The sequence below is a fragment of the Gymnoscopelus microlampas genome, assembly GCF_963454915.1.
Source record: "Gymnoscopelus microlampas genome assembly, chromosome: 4".
Classification (NCBI taxonomy): Eukaryota; Metazoa; Chordata; class Actinopteri; order Myctophiformes; family Myctophidae; genus Gymnoscopelus; species Gymnoscopelus microlampas.
In genome coordinates, this window is record NC_139941.1 from 14,860,404 (window position 1) to 14,882,724 (window position 22,321).

Below are 22,321 nucleotides of genomic sequence, written 5' to 3' on the forward strand. Positions count from 1 at the left end.
ATTCATTCACAACAAGTGACACAGCACAGAGTCCACTGTATCTGCTGTAGAAATACATATCCAGAGACCCAATACACAACCTGTACGCTAGACGTAATGAACGCCGTAGGTGTCCTCCTGTGCTTCGTGTTTGTGACGTGCCACTTTGGTCTTGGAACTCCAGCACACATAAGTGACATCCGCTGTCCAGAACCTGATCTTGATGCTCGAAACATCCATGCTGGATTGAATCAGTTTGAACCCCCTTTTCTATACGGCGATATCCTGGAACTTCTTTGCCTTAGATCTCATGATGTCATGGTCGGCGCAGACTATGTCATCTGTGACATTAATGGTGAGTGGTCACCTCCGCTCCCAGAATGCAAACCCCCTGCCCCCTGTCTCCTCCCACCAACAGGACCAAACATGGTTTTGAATGATGACGACATCGGAAAGCCAATGTTTGAACAAGGCTCTTCAGCCACACTTGTCTGTGATACTGGTTTTGTGAGTAAGGGAGGCAATGGGACTGTCATCTGCTCCGCTGGCACTTGGGGTTCTGTCACACTCATGTGTACGCCATGGTATTTGTCATGGTGGTTTGCCTTGCTTGCCTTATCATTTGTTGCAGTTCTCATTGCCGGGTTTGCCTACATGTGCTACAAGTACAAGCCCAAAACACTTTCATGTGGAAATTGGATTTGTTGTTAAAAGCAAGTGTCATAGGCCCGGACGGTTGGCGTAACCGTCTGGGCACCTAGGCTGATATTTCAGCCTGAAAGCATGTCACGGACGTGGGGCTACGGGGAGCCAGACTGAGCAAAGCCATCAAGAACTCTCAAGAGAGGCCTGGGCCGTAGCGTGACGGTCCAGGCACCCTAGGCTGCAATACCAGCCTTACAGCGTGTCGCGGGTTCGACTCCCGTTCCCGACGACCTTTGCTGCATGTCACCCCCCATCTCTATTCACATTTCCTGTCAGCCTACTTTCCATGTCCCTCTCTAAATAAAGGTATGAAAAGCCCCCCCCCCCCAAAAAAAAAAAAGAACTCTCAAGAGGAAGCAAGCCACTGGCTCTGGCTGAGATGACGAGACAAGCGTTGATTAGCTGGAAGCTGTTTAAAAAAACTTCAAAAAAGTTTTTAAAAAGTGCCCGCAACTTTAGATGCTTTGCAACTATGCTTGACAGCTGAAACAAAATAAAACACAATTTAAAGTTAAAACTAATTACCCACAACATAAAATATCCACTGTTTCAATAAAGACATAGTAGGCATCCACATAATACATATTTAGGCTACAACACATATTTTTACTGGCAAGTTGTAAAGTGGAGTTGAATGTAGGCCTACAGATCTAAACTGTGGTAAGGCAACATCTATAGCCTATGAAGTTAAATCACTGTGTAACTTTCTCAGTTGCTTTTTATATAATCTTTAAATGGTATATTTTTCACAAAAAACATTCCACTTAAACAGTCGTGTGCTAAAAATAATTGATCTACAAGCTCACAATCTTGTAGATCGGCTATTATGGGTGTACAACTCGTACAGAAATGGCTATATAAATCAGGCTTTTATTGGCTTGTGACATGATTTAACAGTGGTGGGAAATAACACAATATTGTTTGGACTTATTATATCGCCCAGGTTTTTTGTATTCATATTTCAAGCATTTCGTTTTTTTAATATGAGAATTCAGTAATACATTAGCCTACAATTTCTCCATGAAAAATACATAGTCTGTGTCACAGAATATTAAAAATACAACTATAGTAGTATGCCTCAAACATTGTGATAATTTAGCTAGTTCTGACTGAGGCAATTAATCAGTTAACTCTATTAAAAGGGATGAAGTATGAAATCTGCTTATCCCAATTTCATTTGCTCAACCCTAAGTACTGAGGCAGTTAATTTATGTTGACTACATTTAGACTATTCCTTCATAATTGTGTCACATAACAAGTTATTGGTTGGGCAAAGTAGCACCAGTCTATCTATGCACGTGATTAATGGAATCTATATTGTTAGATTTGCTGTCATTTAAAAATGTATGACACAACATAATCCACAGATTAAAACAAGCTTCTTGACTGTCTTAAAAAGAAAACTGTGCGGTATGGATTTATCACCTTTATTTGGTGGCAAATCGTTCGCTTTACAGGACAAAGCACAAGGATTCAAAGCAATACAGCCACAAAACATATTTTAATGTGATCGTGATAAAATGACAGTAGCCACAAGGCTGTTTTCATTGAACAGAGTGAGCGTATTGCATAGGTTGTTGTGACTCCAACAAGTCTCTAGTGTTCCTAAACAAAATGTAGTTCACTCATTTCTGTTCCTATTGACGAAGTGGACCAAGTACTCTTGAGTCAAAGTATTCATAGTCCTGGTCAAATATTACTCAGTCAAATTTGTACTTTAAACTTAAGTACTGGAGTAAAAGTTTTTTTTGTATATACATGTTTTAATATCAATGCAAGGCTGTATTGAAATGTACCCATTTCCCCCTCCAAGATGCAAAGATTTTCCAGAAATGTCCCCAAAATATCAATAGTGAAAATAGCAGCTCTACGGGCTCATGAGTCGCATAGCAACATGTTGTGAGCTTGTAGATCTGTTATTTTCACTATGTTTGAAATAAGGCTTAAGTGGTTAATTCATAACATACCTTTTCACTTTCTAGAAATGTAGTGGCGTCAAAAGTACAATATTTGTCTTTGAAATGTAGTGGCGTGAAAGTTATACAGTAAGTATCCAAAAATACAAATACTCAAGTAGAGTACAGATACTCAAAAAATATACTTAAGCACAATACTCAAGTAAAGGTACTTTGTTACTGTCCACTAGTGCTAGTCCCTAAACAAAATGTAGTTCACTAATTTCTGTTCCTAAATTGACAAAGTGGATAAATTTGATGCATTTTCATTTTATTTTGCTTAAATGGTCAATCTGATGGTTTTGCTTGAAATGTCAATGGAAATGATTATTCCCAAGAAGTTATGAGATAGCTGCTCACTGTGGCCACGACTGAGATACATGGCACAGCAGCGAGACATCCAGAGACACCCTGTACACAAATACTTTCACATTCAAAAAATGATGTCGTAATTTTGACCCTTTGTAAAAACAAACTAAAAACAATTGAATTATTTCAGTAATTTGCATCATTCAACTTTCAGGTCACCTAAAACATTTGTCATAAGAGAAATTTAAGATTTTGGCTTCAATTACAAACAATACATAGTTCAAGCTAATTCTTCTCTTTAAAAACATTTAAATATGTTCAAATATTGCATTTACCAAACCATGTTTCATGATGCTCCAACCCATACACATTATTATGGTTAGTTAAAGCCATTTTGTTTTAAATCCCAGATTAGCAGATGAGTAGAGGTTTGCCTTGGTGGCGCGAGAAAAAACAATGTCAGCCTCCCTGAGCAGAAAGTCACATCAATACCACATTTCAAAGATTGAATAGAAACACTCAAGCTTGGCAAAAACACACACCACCCTCCAAGTTACTTTTATCTCACAATAAAACTGAGAAAGGCTAAAGCTCAATTTCTACGCAATCGCATGACTGTGTCGCTCGCTGAAAGGAACTGATTTATCATCGGGTACCCATGCATTGTTTTTTTGGTAGCCAACATGCAACATTGTGATGCATGGATAGCTTGTAAATCGGTTATTTCCGGCAAGCGACACTGTAGTGTGATAGAGTATAAATTAGGCCCATTGTTAAGTAGCAGTAGATTTTTACAGTACGCAATGCAATGGGTAATATTTATTACAGACACACTACCCAATGCATTTCACACAGTTCTAACACTCAAATCAAATATAATTATTACAGGTCAAAGTAATTCCATTCCCTAGCTATTGCACGGATATACATGGTGTGTCTTTGTAGTAGGTAGGTCTACATCTTAATCCTGAATTCTCCTTACTTGCGCGCGTTGTGCACCAAAAACAGCGGATACAAGCTCACAATGCATCACGCTGCAATGCCATGTGAGCTTGTAGACTTGATATTTTTGGGTACGCAACACCCGTACGCAGCTACGCAGAACTCAGGCATAACAACTCGTCATAATAGTGAAATTGTGGTTTGATAGCATAAATCTTCGTTGCTCTCAAAGGAAAATACTGTGGAAACGAAGATATTGTGGTGTGCACCTTAGTTGATTGATTCTGTGGGAAGAGGAGATGATGCATCTTCACTCATTCAACTTGGCTCAGGTTCCTTTGTCATCCCACGCTGCTGCAGTCCTCTAAATTTAGAGGCTTATTCTTTTGTCCATGTTGCAGTGAACAGTATTCAGAGGTGTGAGTAAGTGCTAAATGGTTGCAACATGATAATGTGACATTCAAGAGCACACTGACAATTAAACACGTAGGTCGGCAGGTAGTATAACTTCTGTTTTGTAACAAACATGATCAAGACACAAACAGACAGCGTGGTGTATGTTTTTCCCCCTTCAAAAGGCAAACAAATAAATAATTAAGAAAGTCTTTCTAGGGTGGTGGTGGCTGATTTAAACAGTCAGAACTGTTCACAACTGGCCTCAATTAAACAAATTCGACTCTGGGCTGGGTGTGACTAGACACCTTGATGCACATCAATGCACACAGGATAAATCAGCCGTCCCCATACACACTCAAGGAAAGAGTGGTGTTGAGATGGCTGATTTAACCAGATGTGACTGCTTACATCACCCGCCACCACGCTCTACAAAGTAATAAATAAATTCTCAAAGGAGCACAAAGACATGTTCTCCACTTAAAAGTCAGGAGTGTGATTTACAGTGACCAGACAGGGGTCCTCTCAAAGCCGACCACAGAGATGAGAGAGGTGACGTGTCTGAAAACCCACATTGGATGACCGTAACAGACACTCAACATTTTGATATTCACTTTGGGGCCCTGGATGATCGGCAGACCTTTTCTCCAAGGAGTGAAAATAGAAAACCAAACTCGCTGATAAGGAGAGGAAGCCCCCCCCCCCAAACATTCACCTCGTATGAAATGAACAATTTAAAGCACAATTAAACTTTGGTAGATGTATGGATTGTGTAGTTATTACTGTACCTTCATCAGAAGGAAATAGTCTGCACCACAGCCAAAGGCTCCGAAGAAATCTACTTACTGTGCAAACTGAAAACATTTTGACCCAATTGTCAGGTTAAAACGTAATTTGGCAGTTTGCACAGTAAAATTGGTTAAGGGCTTTTCAGACGGGGAGCGACAATGCCAGCGTTCTCGTCTGGATCAGCGGGAAACCTCGTGAATACACAGACACACAACCACTGTGCGAGTAAACGACAGGCGTTCTGTCTGAAAGCTGACCACAATCCAGCTCTTGTCGCAGGCGGGCGTGTGCGCGAAATGAGCGCAAGAGCGACACATTCACAGGATCGCGTCCACTTCAGATTATCCGCGGTCTCCCAACTAGTTGCTCGCCTGTCATTGAAAATATATGACTAAATGCGTCAATCGCTCCCCATCTGAAAAGCCCTTATTATAGACTCCTTGTGCTGACTTTTTAATTTCTGATACTGTTATTCAAGTCACTCACCTTGTCCTGGTTGCACCAGCAACAATCATATGGATGTGCACAACATTGTTCTTTGAATTTGTGTAGTTACCTTACCATTATGTAATTCCAAATATTGGTGAGATATATTCAGTAATTGTGCATTGTAAGTCAACGGGGAGAATATTTTGGATCATGAATTTCTTAATCTATAGAAGAACTATTGAGGATATCTCATCAATATTTGGGGTTACATCATGGCAAGGTAACTGCACAACCTATCCTTTAATTGTGCTTTAAAGAGACAAAACAATTATAATTAATATTTAAATATTGCAAAACATACAAAAAAGAAGTGTAAACATTGAATTGATGCCTATTGATGTCTTTTTTTGCACATGGAGAAATTATACAAAATAAATCATGTCTGTCATACTCATAACTACAAATTGTTCTCATTAAAATGTAAAAACAACATACTAAATTTTAATTATCATACCGGTAATAATGTTCATGTTAACATTTATTTTGTATAAGTTTTCTTTTTTCTCTGCAACATTATAAATAGATATATACTATATATATATATATGTATATATATATATATATATATATGTGTGTGTAACATCTCTTTAACAGACTCCACAGTTCTTTGACTCAGGCTGTGTCTTTTCAAGGCAAAAACAATACTTGCCGCTTCCACAAACACCCGTACATCCCCACACACGCACTCACACACACACACAGACACACAGAGTCAAACTGGCTGCAACAGTCACACAGGGGATCACCAGGAGACTCTACGTGCGATTAAGGGTCTGGAAGATTCTGGAGATTTGGAGCATGACAGGGCCCGTCTCTGGGTCATTCATCCACTGGGTGCTGTTCAGAGGGTTCTCAAGCATGTCTTCAAAGGCTGCATAACAAACGACAAACATATCTTTATAACTACTGCCTTTAACCACTTAAACCCTCTAGGACTTACAATAGTAAAACAGACCCGAGTTGGCTCAAATATCTTCACTAAAAATAGTCAAACTACAAGCTCACGCGCCGTGACGTGAGGTCTTCACACACCAGAGAGGTGAGGACATTATCTGAAAATGTGTTGGTGAATATTTCACATCAGACTATTCATATAGTTGATGCCTCATTCATACAGGTGGTAAAAGAAATCGACCACATTCTAGATTGTGTTGCGTTATTACCGCATAATATTCACGTTCTGTGTGGATGTACTCTTGACACAAAAAATGCCCTTGGTTTCTAAGGAAAGAGACAAAGAAAGACGTGAACAAGACCAAGAAAGACTTCTTGGTCCTGTGGACTGGAGGCAAAGGGACCTCCAGTTTGATGGTGTTACAGTTCCATTTTTAAGACCCTACTTATGTTTTGGACGTTTGTTTCATATCACCCTATATAATGTTGTAGTAATTTATTCTACATGAGCCATAATTGAAATAGATTTGAAACAAACAGTCTACCAACTAACTTTGAAGCCAATACATGCGTAAATATAGCTCTTTTACACACTATATCAGCTGACATCATCTTACAGTTTTGCTGTTAGGCGTGGGTACCATGATTGCAGAGAAGTTGCAGTCTGAATATTGGCTTTACGTGCCAACATTGCATTGACACCAAGGTGGTGTCAATGCACATGTACATGTTTTCCAAATAAAGGGGAAGGACACAGTATTTGGATACAAAGTGTCTTTTAGATCGACTATTTCAGTTATTTTTCTGTTCTGGGTTCCTAGGGTTGAAACCGAATGGTAGCGCATGGAAACGAATCCAGAAACTGAAATATGTTAACAACACCCGTTAGGTACCCAGCAAAGTCTTGGGGTTGGTGAGTCCCAGCTGGACCACAGGGTTCTCCAGGATGGCTTGGAAAAGAGGGCTATTGGTGTCGATGCCTTTGTCCAAATCCTCCGGAGATGGTTTTCTGTCACCCAGCAGCCATTCACACTAGAAGAGGACAAATGACATTTCATGACAGCATGAAAACGTACTCTTAAACTCCACTCTTAAACCTAGCGTGGCATTTATTCCAACATCATTCCAGCATCTGTGCTGGAGGTGTCACAAGTCTAAAACCTTTATTTATCACTTGGGGACTTGCTGAGGATAAACTCTCATTCATAATTATGCAGAGTTGACGATGAAAACACATGAAAGTACAAATTAGGAAATAAAATACCAAAATAATGGCAGTGCGGGACAAAAATAATTTATGTTAAAAGGGGAAGCAATGGAAACTGAGTGGACATTTTTTGAATAACTTACAAAAGAGAAAACAGCTCTCACACAGTTGGGCTCTGAAACGTTGTCTTTACTGCACCCACGAGTGCCTGCGGGACTTTTCAAGCTACATGCTCTTCATCAGACAATGACACCTGTCTGTTAAAGAGCATGTAGCTCGAAACGTCACGCAGGCACTAGCTGGTGCAATAGGTTCTATGCACAGCATACAGCATGCCACATTGGAAAGAAATTGGGCTTCTTCCTTACTTCCTTCACAGGTTTGACCAATTATACTAATTTAAGGCTCTGATCCATTCAGTGTAGCACAGTGGTTCTCAAACTTTTTAATTTCCCCCATAACTCTGAGTGCACAAATGGACCCTAAGGGGCCACTTGGAACCACCTCTAAGAACCATGAGCGTACTTGGACCACACTTTGAGACCCACTGGTGTAACAACAGTGTTTCCAGTAAGCCAAGATGCACAATATCAGCACCCTGACTCTGTTTGACCAGAAAGAAACAGAGCCTTCATTAGTTATCATTGGTAACACCTGTGAAGGAAGTGGCCCAATTTCTTTACAAAATGGCTGCTGTGCATAGAGCCTATAAACACAATGTTTCAACTGGAGCTCAATTGTGTGCGAGCCGTTTTCTTTCTTTTGTACAGTAAGTCATTGTGTTTTCTGCAAAGCACCTGCCTAATTGGGGTTTGGATGTGCGTGTTCATCCTCATCATTTTCAAAATAACACCACTGAACATACTGAATATTTTATTTCCCTCTAAATGCATCCATCCTGTTGTAGAATTATGGTTTAAAAAAAACAACAGGAGCATGGACTGCAGTGTGTTGGTACCAGTAGAAACGTACAGCGGCATCTTGCTGGTTGTTGTTCACTCTCAGCGCGTCTATCACCTCCTTCTCATCAAAGCCCATCTCCATCAGTGCCATCACCGCCTGCACAAGATACAGTCAAAACACACAGGCTGTTGACTAGGTCACTTCAACAAGTCACCCTGCTGCTCACAACAACCATGCACTTTCACCTCCATCTTCTCAAAATAGCATGTTGTTGTGTTGTCGGGCAGAAACCTCTCATCTCAATAATTACACTTTTTGTGTTTTTCCGTAAATTAATGGCCTACTTGATCATACTACAGCGTCACACAAAAGCATCAAAAGTAGCAGATCTGCCACTCCTGAAAAGTAACAGTTTTGGACATATGGGGTATCCACCAGACAGAGACGATGTGGAACTCTTTTTAACCAACATCCATTTGGTCCAAATACGGTGTTGCAGATCTAGCAGTTCTACAAGCTCACAACGTGCTGTGAACTTGTAGATTGCCCATTTCCCTATTTGGCGTACAACAAAAACAATATGCTTATAATTGGCTAAAAGAAACAACCACCCACTCTGGAGTCAGGCCTGAATTCTCGTTTCCTGCGGATCCTCTTGAAGATTTCGGTGAGTTCGTCTTGCCTGCTGTCCTCTGCGGCTGCGCTGGACTGTGAGAGGCTGCGGAGGAGCTGGGCGCCTGAGACGGAGCAGGCTGAAGCGGAGATGGAGGGGCCTGCTGCGGCTGCGGCCGTGGCTCCCGCTACACCAGACGAAGGGTCCTGGCCGGGTAGAGGAGAGTCCACCGTGGGGTCGTCTACATGCTCAATGAGCCACTCCATGGCCTGTGTCACCGACATGCTGCTGGAAAGTAGGAGAGGACTGAGAGGAGGCCGCATATAGTTTTCAAAGAATAGTGAAGCTGCGTGTTTGTAGTCTTGTTTTTTGCAGTAAGTTAAAGTTCCAAATTCACAACTAAGCAAAACGTTTTTTTTTCAACCAATGAAGAAGAAATGTATTTTCCCCGTTCCACTTTTTTTACTCCCCCAACAAGAGAAGTGACCATTTTTATTTCAAATGGAGATAGATTTAAAATACATATTGTGTATAATTTTTCCAATTCAGACATGATGTAACCTCATGTCAAGTCTGAATTGGAAAAATAATATACAACAATACAATTTTGCATGGTCGATTTTAAGCTGATTTAACTAACAATAACACAATTCTTCCACTGCTGAATTAGAGAATTGCATTGGATTTCAGGTCTGACTTTCCCGAACCTTCCCGTTATCGTGCTGGTTACACTTTAAATAAGGCTTTGCATGAAGCAGACACTCTTTCTTATTAGTGAGTAAATAATCAGGCCTCCACCTACAGTATCTACAAACAAATCGCTTAAATCTATATACACAGTATAAAGCTGTTATGATGTATTAATAACATGTATTTAACATATTAATTAATTTATGTATGCCACAATTATTCATAGCATAAGCATACTGATGTACACTCAATGAATGCAGATGACAGATCAGTGCCAGCATAATGTGTGGGGGACATGCAGGTTTCAATACCGGGTAGGACGGTAGGACGTAAATTGTACGTACGGATTGCACCTTTAACTTGAATATTATAGTGGAAGTCACTGGTGTTCAAATCAGGCTGAAACCACACTTCCTTGCGGAGATACAGTATGCACTCCACTGAGTGCATGAAACTCCCTACATCTAGCAATGTTTCCACTTTGCATTACACATTGCACTTTTAGAGTAAATATTGCACAAACAAATACTTCTTTAGAACAAGAGAACCATCTTGCATGGGCGCATTGGAGAAGATAATCAATCTGACAACTTCCCTTTAATATATATATTTTTTTTAATTTAAGTTAAATTGATACAATTCAATCTCTACACACACTGATATGTCCAACTATATCAAATTAAGGTCAAGTAACCAACATTATGCGTTTATACCACGGACGCAAAAATGTGCGTAATATGTGCAAAAAGTCCATAATGCTGTGTATTATCTACTGCAATCCATACAGTTATTATTAGTAATGGAAATCTCGGTTACAATACAGTTTACAATTAATCAGTATGGAGCAATTACTGCCGTACAATAACTATCATCATACGGGATAGAACACACCCAAAGCATCAGCCACAATATAATCTATATGCTACATACTGAAGCTGATGGGTTGAAGGACTCTTGCTGGTCTGGAATAGACCCTTTAACCACTTACTTAAAGCCTCTACACATTGTTGACCGGTGTCCCCCAGGGGTCTGTACTTGGCCCCCTCCCTTTTTCCCCTCAGCACCAAATCTCTTAACCAATCGACAAGCTCACAACGTTGCAACACGTTGTGAGCCTGTAGATCTGCTATTTTCGCACAATGTTTGCCTATTTAGTCCATAAAAGCCACCATCGGTTTTATGGATACAAAGCAGCCGGCAGACCAGAGATGAGTAAATGAGGAAAGGTAGACTGAAAGTAGCTAATTAGATAGATATTACAACCTCATGTATACGACAATGTATGTGATCTGTGTTCACTCAGTGTCCATCAATATGCCATGGATAACTGTGGCATGCATTCTACAACTTAATATGATAACAATAGCTTTATATATACACAGATGAAAAGAGGTTATAGGCAGGTAAAGGCCTAATTATAGCCCTATTATGCATAACTGTGTTATGAACGTGAAGAAAATCGTGATAGATTTTAGACTCATTATGACTGTGTTACGAATGTGGTTAATGTAACGCATTGCCCACTATTAAAATAAAATAATGTGATTCCTTTGAAAATCTGCTTTGTGCGATGGATTTATTGTGGTTTGACTCATTCCGGTGAATAGATTGCAGAGATTAAACATATAGCACTATGCTGTAGTAAATAATGGCATATGGCTGTAGGGGGTGGGAAAATGTAGAACTAAAACATTTAATACATTATAAACTAATACATTTAAGAAACTGGTTGACTCACTGGTTCAGTCGGAGAGCTTTGATGGCTCTGCTCTCAGGGAAGCCCATCTCGGTCAACTGCTGAAGGGCAGTCTCATCTACCCGGTCCTCTTCATCCTCATCCAGCATGGCTACCAGAAACAACAACAGACATAAATATAGATCCATAATTGGCTCTGTGCATAACTGTAGTCCCAGTTTCCAGGAGATGACATACCCGTTTCCTGTTTCAATTCATTTTCCCACAGCCTCATTTGATTGGCTCTGTATCAGATTTTAACTCGAAACACATGTAAAGGTGTCGTGTGTTTCCGGTTCAAACCTGCTGCCGAGCCAAACAAAAAAATTAACCGAAAGAGGAAACAAGTATGCCACCTTCTGAAAACTGGGACTAAACTGGGAAGAGAGTTATGCACACTGCCGATTCTAGATAATCTACCCACTGTACATCTATATCATGTGAATAAACCCACTGCAAAATAAAACATACTCTCTCGCCATGCCTTTCGGCCTGGTGGAGACAATAATAAACTCTGATGCATCGTTTCTATTGTATAATTCTGGAGATGTAAAACGTATCAAAAAGTACTGCTGAGATCACAGACATGGGCTTTTAACCACTTAAACCGGTGCTTGGAAGTGCAGATGTGCCCTTTCTTTTATCACCAAATAAATTCATTCATTCAATCAAATATAATTCATTGACATGGGTCTCCAAGGGAACTATACTTGTTCGGTCCCCACCTTTCAACCCTCTACACCAAATCTCTTCAAGGACACAATGTGGCACATTGTGTGCTATGACATGACATACTATGACATGCCCAGAATAGGGACGCAAGCCGTTCATGTGGTTTAAAGTCTCATGTGTTGGCCTCATGTTAACCTTACCATTGGCCTTCTTGAAGAGTTCAACCGCATCAGGGTTCAAGGCAAGAAGCTTCTGGGCCACCTCGATGAGAGAGACCAGAATTTTCCGAAGCTCTGTCTGGAACTGATGAAATATGAACACGCACAGTATAAATATACACAAGTATAAATATTCAATATACACACAACCCATTTTATACAGTTTAGTCTTTATGCCAATTAACCCAACCCACACATGTTTGTGTTGCCACTGCTGCTGTGGCAACACAAACAGGTACTGTAGGCCTGCTACGGCAGGCCTACAGTACTACCTGGCAGTGAGGAGGCCCCACCGGGAGGACATAACATGTCTGTCCTACTCCTCCTGTTCAACCCCCCCCCCCCCCCGGCTGACACCCCAGCCTGTAGATTGCCCTCCCCGCCTGGCTTCCCTCTCCCAAACAAGGCCAATTGTGTTTGCATAGAGCCGGATCCACCGCAGTGAATTCCAACCCCTGCCATACATGACATTGTGTGGAGCTCAGCTACACCCGATCAGCTGAAGCGATCCATCCTGGACACACACTTACGTCTCTGATGTTGTGCTGGGTGACGGTGCGGTCGGTGTGACGGGTAGACAGGCTGGTGGTGGCTTTCAGGATGGCATCCTTATCTGGAGCCTTAGTATCCTGCTTCTTCTGAGACACAATAAGGTAATCAATGTGGAGACAGACAGCAAACATCTTGGACACTGGGTGGGGAAATGCACATTTTTGCGAACGCAGTGGAAGGAGGCACGCCGAAGGCGCGACTCCGCGCAAGTGGAGCCTACTATGAAACCGTGCTCGGCTTGTGTGTGTGTGTCTCTGTGTCTCTGTGTCTCTGTGTGCACTGCCTGTGTGCAGCTGTGTGCAGCCAAGTAAATGTCCAATATAGACGTACCATACATCAAATGAAAGGTCTTTGAAAACTGAACACACCTGTCAAGGTTGCGTTTAAGCCCGCCCCTTCCCCCGGAAGCCACGCCCCAGAGAAGGCTCCTAAAAACTCCCCATTGAAACCCCATTTTAAATGAAAAGTGCCCGTATCGCTCCCAAACTTTTTCTACCCCCCCTAAGTGGGGGTCTACGAACAAATACTTCGGCCTCGGATTTTGGCTCCACCCCCCGGAAGTGGGTGAAACAGGCACTTCAAACACTTTGTTGAATTGTTCAAAAACATTCAAAACATTTCTTTTGTGAATTTGTATTTTTCTAAGATGCTCCTTTTAATGCAGATTTTTTTTGTATTTATTTTTTATTTCTTTATTGGTTACCTTTTTTTTTTTGCGTTCGCGCGTCTTACTTGTAGTGTCACTATAGCCACTTCGTGTTATTTGTTTTAAGAGATATTTTTTGGGCCTTTTTCTGCCTCTATTGACAGAACACAGTAGAACGACAGGAAATGGGGAGAGAGATGGGGGGGGGGGTGGGGGTGACACGCAGAAAAGGTCATCGGCCTAGGTGCCCAGATGGCTACGCCAGCCATCCGGGCCACTTGGTGTTATTTTACATAGAGTTTAGAAAGCAGAGAGGTGGGAGACAGTGAAAAATAGGGACAGGGGACGGCAGGTGCCAGTGGAATCCCCCTTATATGTGGATCTGGAGGCATTTAAGGACACCAATGTCCTGGGCGACAGTGCCTCAGGAGATGACACTGTCTGAACCCCTCACTGCTCCTGATGAGCAAGTAGGTGCTACGACACGTTGTGAGCTTGTAGATCAGCAATCTTTTGCTATTTGTCGTACAACGAAGCATATAGGGCTTCTATTGTTATGGGATCCCTCCAGATCCCTCCAGTTGAGTCTTAATGAACGAATATATCTGGCTTACCTTCTCCTCTGCAGCTATGTCTGCCATCTTTGGGGGGGTCGGTGGCGGTCTCTTCTTGATAAGCAGCAATACATCTAAAAATAAATAAACAAGTGAAACAATGATCAGTCAGTTCACACCAATAGGATAGGATCACCGTTTACGTAATAAAAAAGGGCAACACACCTTTATCTTTGAGATTTTCCTCGGCGACTGTTTTAGTGTCATTAAGGATCCTCTCTGTAGCAGCGTGGATAAGTTTATGGTGGGTAAGTGTTTTGGGGTCTTCTAGACTTCCGTGCACACACTATAAACAAAAAAAAGAAGCACAATGGAATAAGCAGGTGACAAGTGCAGCTTAGTATCAAGCTACAGAAGGTAATTAAAGAGCATTATGAGAAACCTTCTCATGGTAGAATATTAAGTGCAACAATTTCACGACCCAGGAAAGATTCTATGTCGCAAGTATTAAGATAAAATGAACGTCTGAATTTTAATATGTCATATATGTGTAATAATAATCTCAACTCAAGCGGCATTATAATAATAATAGGGAAAATCAACATCTATCACTAAACTATGGAAGCCCATTTCTACCAACTTGATGAAAGAAAAGTCCCTCTATATATATAGAACCTTCAAATCCAATCAAACTTTATTTATATAGCACATTTACAACCATCAAGATTGACCAAAGTGCTGAACAATGACTGAACAACGACTTAAGATCTCAAACTAATGAGTTAGTATCTCAAAAATAATGCAGAGTTAGTATCTCAAAAATAATGCAGTGACCTTAAAATAATGAGCTAGTATCTAACATAATGACTTGGTATCTCAAAATAATGAGTTAATGAAGTGTCAAATTATTTTGAGGTATTAAGTCATTCTTTTTTACCAAGTCATTGTTTTTGAGACACCAAGTCATTCATTTAAGGTAACTGAGCCATCAGTTTGTGACACCAAGTCATCAGTTTGAGCTACTACAAATGATTAAGACATTATGATTTACTGTAGTGACTAGTCTATAGGATCTCTGTATTCCCCCATACATATCAAACGCAGGCTTGCTTAGGGTGGGGGGGGGGGGTGTTGACATGTACTGTATAGGTAACGTTAAAGTGACGCTCGCTGGAGAGCCGACTTGTTAAATTATAAATAGCAAAGTCTACCCGGTGACTATTTATAGTGAACCGCTGACACAGACACTGGCTGCCGGGGCCTGGGCTGACTAGACCCGGGGCCACACAAACAAACAAACAAACAAACAAACAAACAGGAGAAAGGGGGATGACAAACACTTACAAATAGCAGATCTACAAGCTCACAACGCGTCACCGAGCGACGCGTTGTGAGCTTGTAGATCTGCTATTTTCAAAGCAGATCAAGCCCCCAAAGTAGAGGATGGGTCGGTCGGGGACAGTCAACCAGACAAGAGAGAGACACACAACCGGTTGGTGGCCCCTAATCGAACCTACATGTTTATATATATTTTTAATAAATAACAATTGTGATAATAAACAATAAAGTAAACACAGCTATATAAATTTAAAAAAACCTACATGTTTCAAGCACTTCTCTTTGAGCTTCTCGATGCTCGTGTCTTCCGTGACCTCCTCCAGCCACTCGGCGCCCTCCATGGTGCAGACGTGGATCTTCAGCACCTTCCCGGCGAAGATCTTCTCCTCCTGCACGAACATGATGTCTCTCGTCCCCCTCCTGAAGGAGGTAGCACCAACCACTAGTCAGTCCCACTGGCTGTCACTGCTATAGCTAGCGAGCTAGCGTGTTGCTAACGCTAGCAACTGTCTAGTCTTCTTCCCTCTTCGTTCCGAACCGAACCGACCCGGGGGCCCCGACGACACAACGGTGCCACAAATTAGCGCACCTTTACCGGGACTAAACTGGCGACCATTTTGGGTCTATTGTTGTTGTTGTCGTCCGTGTTCCTCTCTCCCAGGTCGTTTTTGTTTATTTGTTGTAGATACGAGCGGAGCAGCGGAGGAACGGCCGAGTATAGGCGAAGAGAAGAGGACCCCTATTTTGACGGCAATGTTTGAACTCTGAACTCTCTCTCAAGGGACGAGGTAGTGGCCCCGGTGCATCTTGGGAACTGTGGTTCTTTTATTGGTTGCGTATTGTATTCTCTGAGAGACACTTCCTGGTTTTTGACCAATAAGCACCTTTGTTTGACCCGGCGCCTGGACAGCTGACGCTTCTGCGGGTCAAACAAAGGCATCACATGACGTTTCTTCCCCTTCCCCTAGCCTATTCGCTCATACTAGGACATGAGGTATGTATGTATTATAAAACATCAGGATAAAATGTATTTACTAAACTGGAAAAATAAATAACCAAACATTTGAAAAATAAGTAAAATTTACATAAAATAGGATTTGCTCAAGGTTGTGCAGAATTTAGGCAATAACAGACTTTTTGGGTTTGATAGCTTTGGGGTTTGTTGCATCTGCTGCAAAGCAAAGCAAAGTTTGTTGTTTACCCAGGGTGTCGGACTAAGCACGAAGCTTGTTTCCAGCCGGACCCTGCATGGAAGCCTTGCTCAAGGGCTATTCAGCGGTGATTCATGATTGATGTGATGAATTGGGGAATCGAACTAGGGACCTTCCGGTATCAAGGCCGCCCCTCTAACCACTAGGCCACCGCTGCAAAAGTGAAAAACAGCAGAGGGGGCTGTATATCCACTTTTTTTAATCTTGGCTGGCCTCTGAGATTGCACGTTGAGTGCTTCAAACCAGTTTACCAAACAGTGGGTCGGAGTCGTTAGGGGGTATCATGTTTTGTGGGTTGCAAGTGAATATCCCTTTATTTTTTGTTTATACTAAATGTTATTATTATTTTAAAAGATTTTCTAAATATTTCTCAAAAAAAATCATTAATGAAACTAGAAAATGTGCTCGTCAGAGCACAGGTCTCCGCCAGGTCAGGTAGGTTAGTGTGGGCCAGCAATGTTCGGAATTTGCCAATCAGGCTGGAATGTGAAAAGTTGGACGGATCAGACGGATCCGTCTTGATCACTTGACTGAAGAGATAATATGTACAGATTTATTTCAAAACATTTAGTAAAAATTGTCCTCCTGGTGGCGCTATAATAGGGCAATGTTGAAAGGGCATTCCTCAACGTAATGCGAATATGCGTGCAAAGTTTCACCCCAATCGGAGGCTGCGTTAATGATTTGAGGCATTTTGTTCAAAACGGGCCACTCCTGCAAACTTTAGATGTCAATCTTAGCCAATCAGGATGGAATATGAAAAATATAACAGATCCGTCTTTATCACATGACTATAGAGATCATGTGTACCGATTTGCGTGACATTTGGATAAAATCTGAGTTTGAGGGCCCACGGTGCCCACCCCGCGTCGGGGCCCACTGTTGCCTCGTTACGCTGCTGGAAAGACCCGTTTCGTTTCATGACTATAGAGATACTGTGTAGGCCTACCGATTTGCGTGATGTTTGGACAAAATCTGTAGGAGTAATATCAAAACATGGGTCACTGGGTCAGGCTCTGATCTATCTAAACATGTTATAATGTATATACAACCATATGAGCTTTCATTGAAGAAAACAGGCATTTCATCATTATTACAAAATGTGTACAGGCTCAAGTTGTTTGTTGTATCCTGTATATTTATGTACACTGTTCTGTTTCATCTATCAGGAAATAAATCACCGCTTCATGTAAATGACAGTACTGGAAATTATTTTTCTTAAATGTAATCTCTTTAACCAATATGTTTACTATCTATACAGATCATTAATAGACACACATATTTGGTCAATTATTAGATGTAAAGGTGTCTGTTTTCATCAGGGTAAAGTACATGCCTTCTGTTGTCAGACGGCACAAGATTCAACCGCATTCACCTCTAAAATTGTTTTTTACTGCTACATTAACACCTTAGTATTATTAACTATTACTGTAAATTAGTTTAAGGGACTGCTGCTATGTCTGTTGTTGTGTTTATAGTTGGGAATAGTGCATTTGCTAGATGAGTAGCTTTGATAGCACTGTTTTCAAGCATGGCATTTGTTTGATAGCACTTCAGATGCAGATGTGTGCACAGCTGGAAGGGCCAGGAGTCAGGATATCTGTTCCAGCGCTGCCCGACAAGCCAGCAGGCTTGCACTCCTCATTGCTGCCTAGACACCGCCAATGATCAAGAGCATGCTAAGTTGTTTCACAGCGGAATGTCATTTTACGACCCAATGTTTACTTCAGAGTCAGCTGACTGTTTGGCCTCCTCTTCTCGTCACTCTAACCCGAACATTTCCGGGAGAGCAAGAGTGAACAAATCCCTTCCCTACCACCTGCTAAGATCCCAGCCCTTATCACCTTCTCAGCCCCAACTCCCCCACCAAAGAAGGGGGAGAAGGGGACACTATAGGGCTATTATTATAGTTAACTAAAACTGACCAAATAAGGAAAACTAGAACTTTAAAAAATGTTTTAGTTAGTTGAAATGAAAATATTAACGGTAACTAATTGAAACTGTATTGAGTGTTTACAAAACGAACTAAAATCATAGATCTACAATAACTTGAATGAGGTTATTAAGGGAACATTATTATGCAACACAACTTGCTGCTCTGAGTGTGGGAGTGTGCAGTCCATTTGTCAGTATATACTGTAAACTGCAAATAAAAAACATACATGTAGGCTTACACACCAAAAGATGTATATATTATCAAAACGTTAATATAATTCATATGATACATGTGAACGGCATAAATGAAAGTATCACAGCGCCGTTGGTTGTATCGCTCAGGGAGCAATTAGGGGTTACGTGTCTTGTTCAGGGACACTTCGACACCTTTTCTGGAATCGAACCTATGGGACCTTTGTATTAAAAAAAATATTCAATTGCATAGTCACCATTACTACAACATTTTAACTTTACTACAAAATAAGCACAAGAAGAATAACAATGTACTCTACACAGGTATGTCCCTAAAAACAATTATACTGAACTTTTTAAACAGTAGTGTCACATACTGGGATCCCACTTAAAGGCCCTCTCCCCTGAGTGCATACTCTTTTCTTTTTTTCCCTATTTATCCAGACCTGGAAATTACTAAAAAGTTTACAAATTCCATACTAGTTTAGTAGTTTTCCATACTTGTGTAGGAGCACTGGAAGCAACATGGAATGGAAATAGCTGCAGCAATCAGTCAAGGGTAAAGTCAAGGTACTGTACACCTGATGGCTCAAAAGGAAGCAATGGTCCAGAGGAGCATGGGGCTAATAATGACTCTGTTGCTCTATGAAAATAACTGTTTGTCAGTTGAAAATCATTTTTTGTTGATGGATTCGGTCGCGTGAAGAAAGCGATAAAGAGGAGAATGGGTTAATAATGGCCGTGTTGCTCTATGACAACACTGTTTGTCAGTTGAAAATCTATTCTCTGTGAAGAAGCCTTATGGCTGAGCAGTCCAACTCCTGATGCACAGGTGCAAAGTTCCCACAAGTCTACTTCTCGGCATTTGAACACACATTTTTTCCATGAGTCAGTGATAAAGGTTTGAGAATGTGTATGGTCACCTATATAAATGACCCTCAGGAAGGAGTCACTGTCTTTCTGTCCTCTCTGAACCAGGATGGTAAGCGTTATTTCACTGACTGACCTAATTATAAGATGATGGATTTGGTTGTTTGAGTAGACATTTGACGTTTCTTAATGCCAACGAGTAATTATATGACTATTTTAGAGAGTGTTATTTACACAGTTAATTTAACTTATGAGATATTTTAGTCTAGGACTAGGCCCATTTATGGAACTGGTCCTGTAAGCTTAATATTATTATTATTATTATTATTATTATCATTATTATTATTATTATTATTATTATTATTATTATTATTATTATTATTATTATTATTATTATTATTATTATTATTATTATTATCATTATTATTATTATATAATGTACAGTAGGTCTCTTGTATGTTATGGCACAATTGTTTTAGAATATTGGTAATACATCATATTTGTTGTCTAATAATGTTTTTTATCTTAGCCACTATACCAAGTAGTGTTCCTCCTGTGTCTACTGCCCCCGGTGGTTGTGAGTTTCCTGCCAAGGGACTGTGATGATGTTTACACCCTGGACAACAGAGCATCCAGTGGGGTCTACAACATCTACCCTGTTGACTTTGATACAGCTGTAGAGGTCTACTGTGACATGGACACTGATGGGGGGAAGTGGACGGTAAGAACAGTTAATAATGCTTAAAGTATCTTTATTTCACTGCATGTCATCCTGCCTATGCAGGAAATGTTTACTGCGTGCATTGAAAATTTGAAATGAGTGTGACAGTGAAATCATATGAGTGGCCCCAAGTTGACTATAGCTTTCTCAGTTCATGTTGAGAGATACTGTATAATTATGTAAAGGTGATTTCAAGGATATGGCAGATTTTGTGTTGTTTTTATTCCCATCCTTTGTTTTGGTGTCTGGAACATGTGCTGCCAGGTTAAAACTTACTGATACATATGGTCATTAAGTGTCAATCGAACTGCTTCACTTCTTTTTTATACACATGGCTCTATTGTGATTAAGCTCAAGAACAACTAATGAAGTTATAATAATAATGTAATATAATTTTATATTTTACAATTATATATTTGTCTCCTCTTTCTGTCTCTCTGTCTGTCTGTCTGTCTCTCTATACTAAGGTTTTTCAAAGACGGAAGGATGGCAAAGTGTTGTTTTACAGACCATGGGACGATTATAAGAGAGGTTTTGGCAACGCTGATGGAGAATACTGGCTAGGTGAGAAATACAGTATGGAATGTGCTAACAATAGGATCAGCGATGTGATCAAACATTACTTGACATTAAACGGTTTGTAGACACAAACACTCTAATTGAAGGAAAGTGTGACAGCTTTCTTATGGTATAATGTTGTCTTATATGAACAACAATATCTTTGCACTATTTGTATGCCTATAATGCCTAATTTATGCTGTCACACGCCAAAAATAGCAGACCTACCAGCTTGTACATAATGCTATAATGTGCACGACACTGTTGTACGATTAAGTATAAATCAGGCAAAGCGCAACCACATGCCCTTGTATGAACTGCAGGGCTGGAGAACCTCTTCTATCTGACTGTACGGAGAAGATACGAGTTGAGAGTGGACATGGAGGACTTCAGTGGGATCAACAACAGGGTGTTTGCTCTGTACACCTTGTTTCATGTCGATTCAGAGGACAACGGATACATGCTGCACGTTGATGGCTTCAAAGATGGAGGAGCAGGTGAGTTTGATAGGTAACCTGCAGTAAGAACTGCAAACAGACACAACAGAATCATGACGAGTGTTAATATAACACCAATCATGATTCTGTTGTGTCTGTTTGAGGACCACTAAAGCAACATACTTAAAAAAAAAAGACATTTATAGAATCCCCAGAAGCAAAGATTTGGGTTAAAAATGTTCGCTTTAAAAATATATATATTCAAAAATGTGCACAAATTGTCACGATTTTTCAAAAACAAAATGCAGATCTACAAGCTCACAGGTGGCACTCAGCCGCGCTACGAGCTTGTAGAATGGCCCAAAGTGTAAAATAATGGTTATACAGTAGCTATTAAAAATTACATGACACAGTATGCGTTCCCGGTCTTAATGGGTTATCCCATTCAATCCGGGAACGCATCTACAAATGTCTTTTAAATCCTAACGTATGTTGCTATATCAGTGGTTCTCAAACTTTTTCATGTCAAGCACCCCCAAAATGATATGTATTTGGCCGCCAACCCTCATCTCAAAATACTTTGTTCCACGGACCCCAGAGAAGCAAAAAAAAAAACAGTTATAAATGTGCGCTTTAAAAATATCTATTCAAAGATTTGCACACATTTTCATGATTTTTCAAAAGAATAGCAGATCTACAAGCTGGTACCGCGCTATGAGTTTGTATATCTGCTATTTTTGAAAAGCTAAAGAAATCTTAAAATGACACAGATGCATTCCCGGATTGAATGGGTTAATTTAACTCTTGAATGAGA

At 40.6% G+C, this 22,321-nt stretch overlaps 1 protein-coding gene across 3 annotated transcripts; it reads right to left on the reverse strand.

Moving 5' to 3' along the window:
* Positions 1 to 2,176: 2,176 nt before the first annotated feature.
* Positions 2,177 to 16,344, reverse strand: ubac1 (UBA domain containing 1). Of its 3 annotated transcripts, none has more exons than XM_084055311.1 (10): positions 15,847 to 16,344; positions 14,471 to 14,591; positions 14,306 to 14,379; positions 13,024 to 13,128; positions 12,476 to 12,578; positions 11,607 to 11,715; positions 9,181 to 9,466; positions 8,635 to 8,721; positions 7,349 to 7,487; positions 2,177 to 6,432 (listed from the first exon to the last, which is right to left on the reverse strand). In XM_084055311.1, exons 1-10 carry the CDS (start codon positions 15,982 to 15,984, stop codon positions 6,317 to 6,319), a joined length of 1,278 nt encoding a protein of 425 aa, XP_083911437.1. In that variant the 5' UTR covers positions 15,985 to 16,344; the 3' UTR covers positions 2,177 to 6,316. The 3 variants fall into 3 exon arrangements, with proteins under 3 accessions (XP_083911437.1, XP_083911436.1, XP_083911435.1); XM_084055310.1 differs by having other exon boundaries at positions 9,181 to 9,463; positions 13,024 to 13,131; XM_084055309.1 differs by having other exon boundaries at positions 13,024 to 13,131.
* Between the last annotated feature and the right edge of the window lie 5,977 nt (positions 16,345 to 22,321).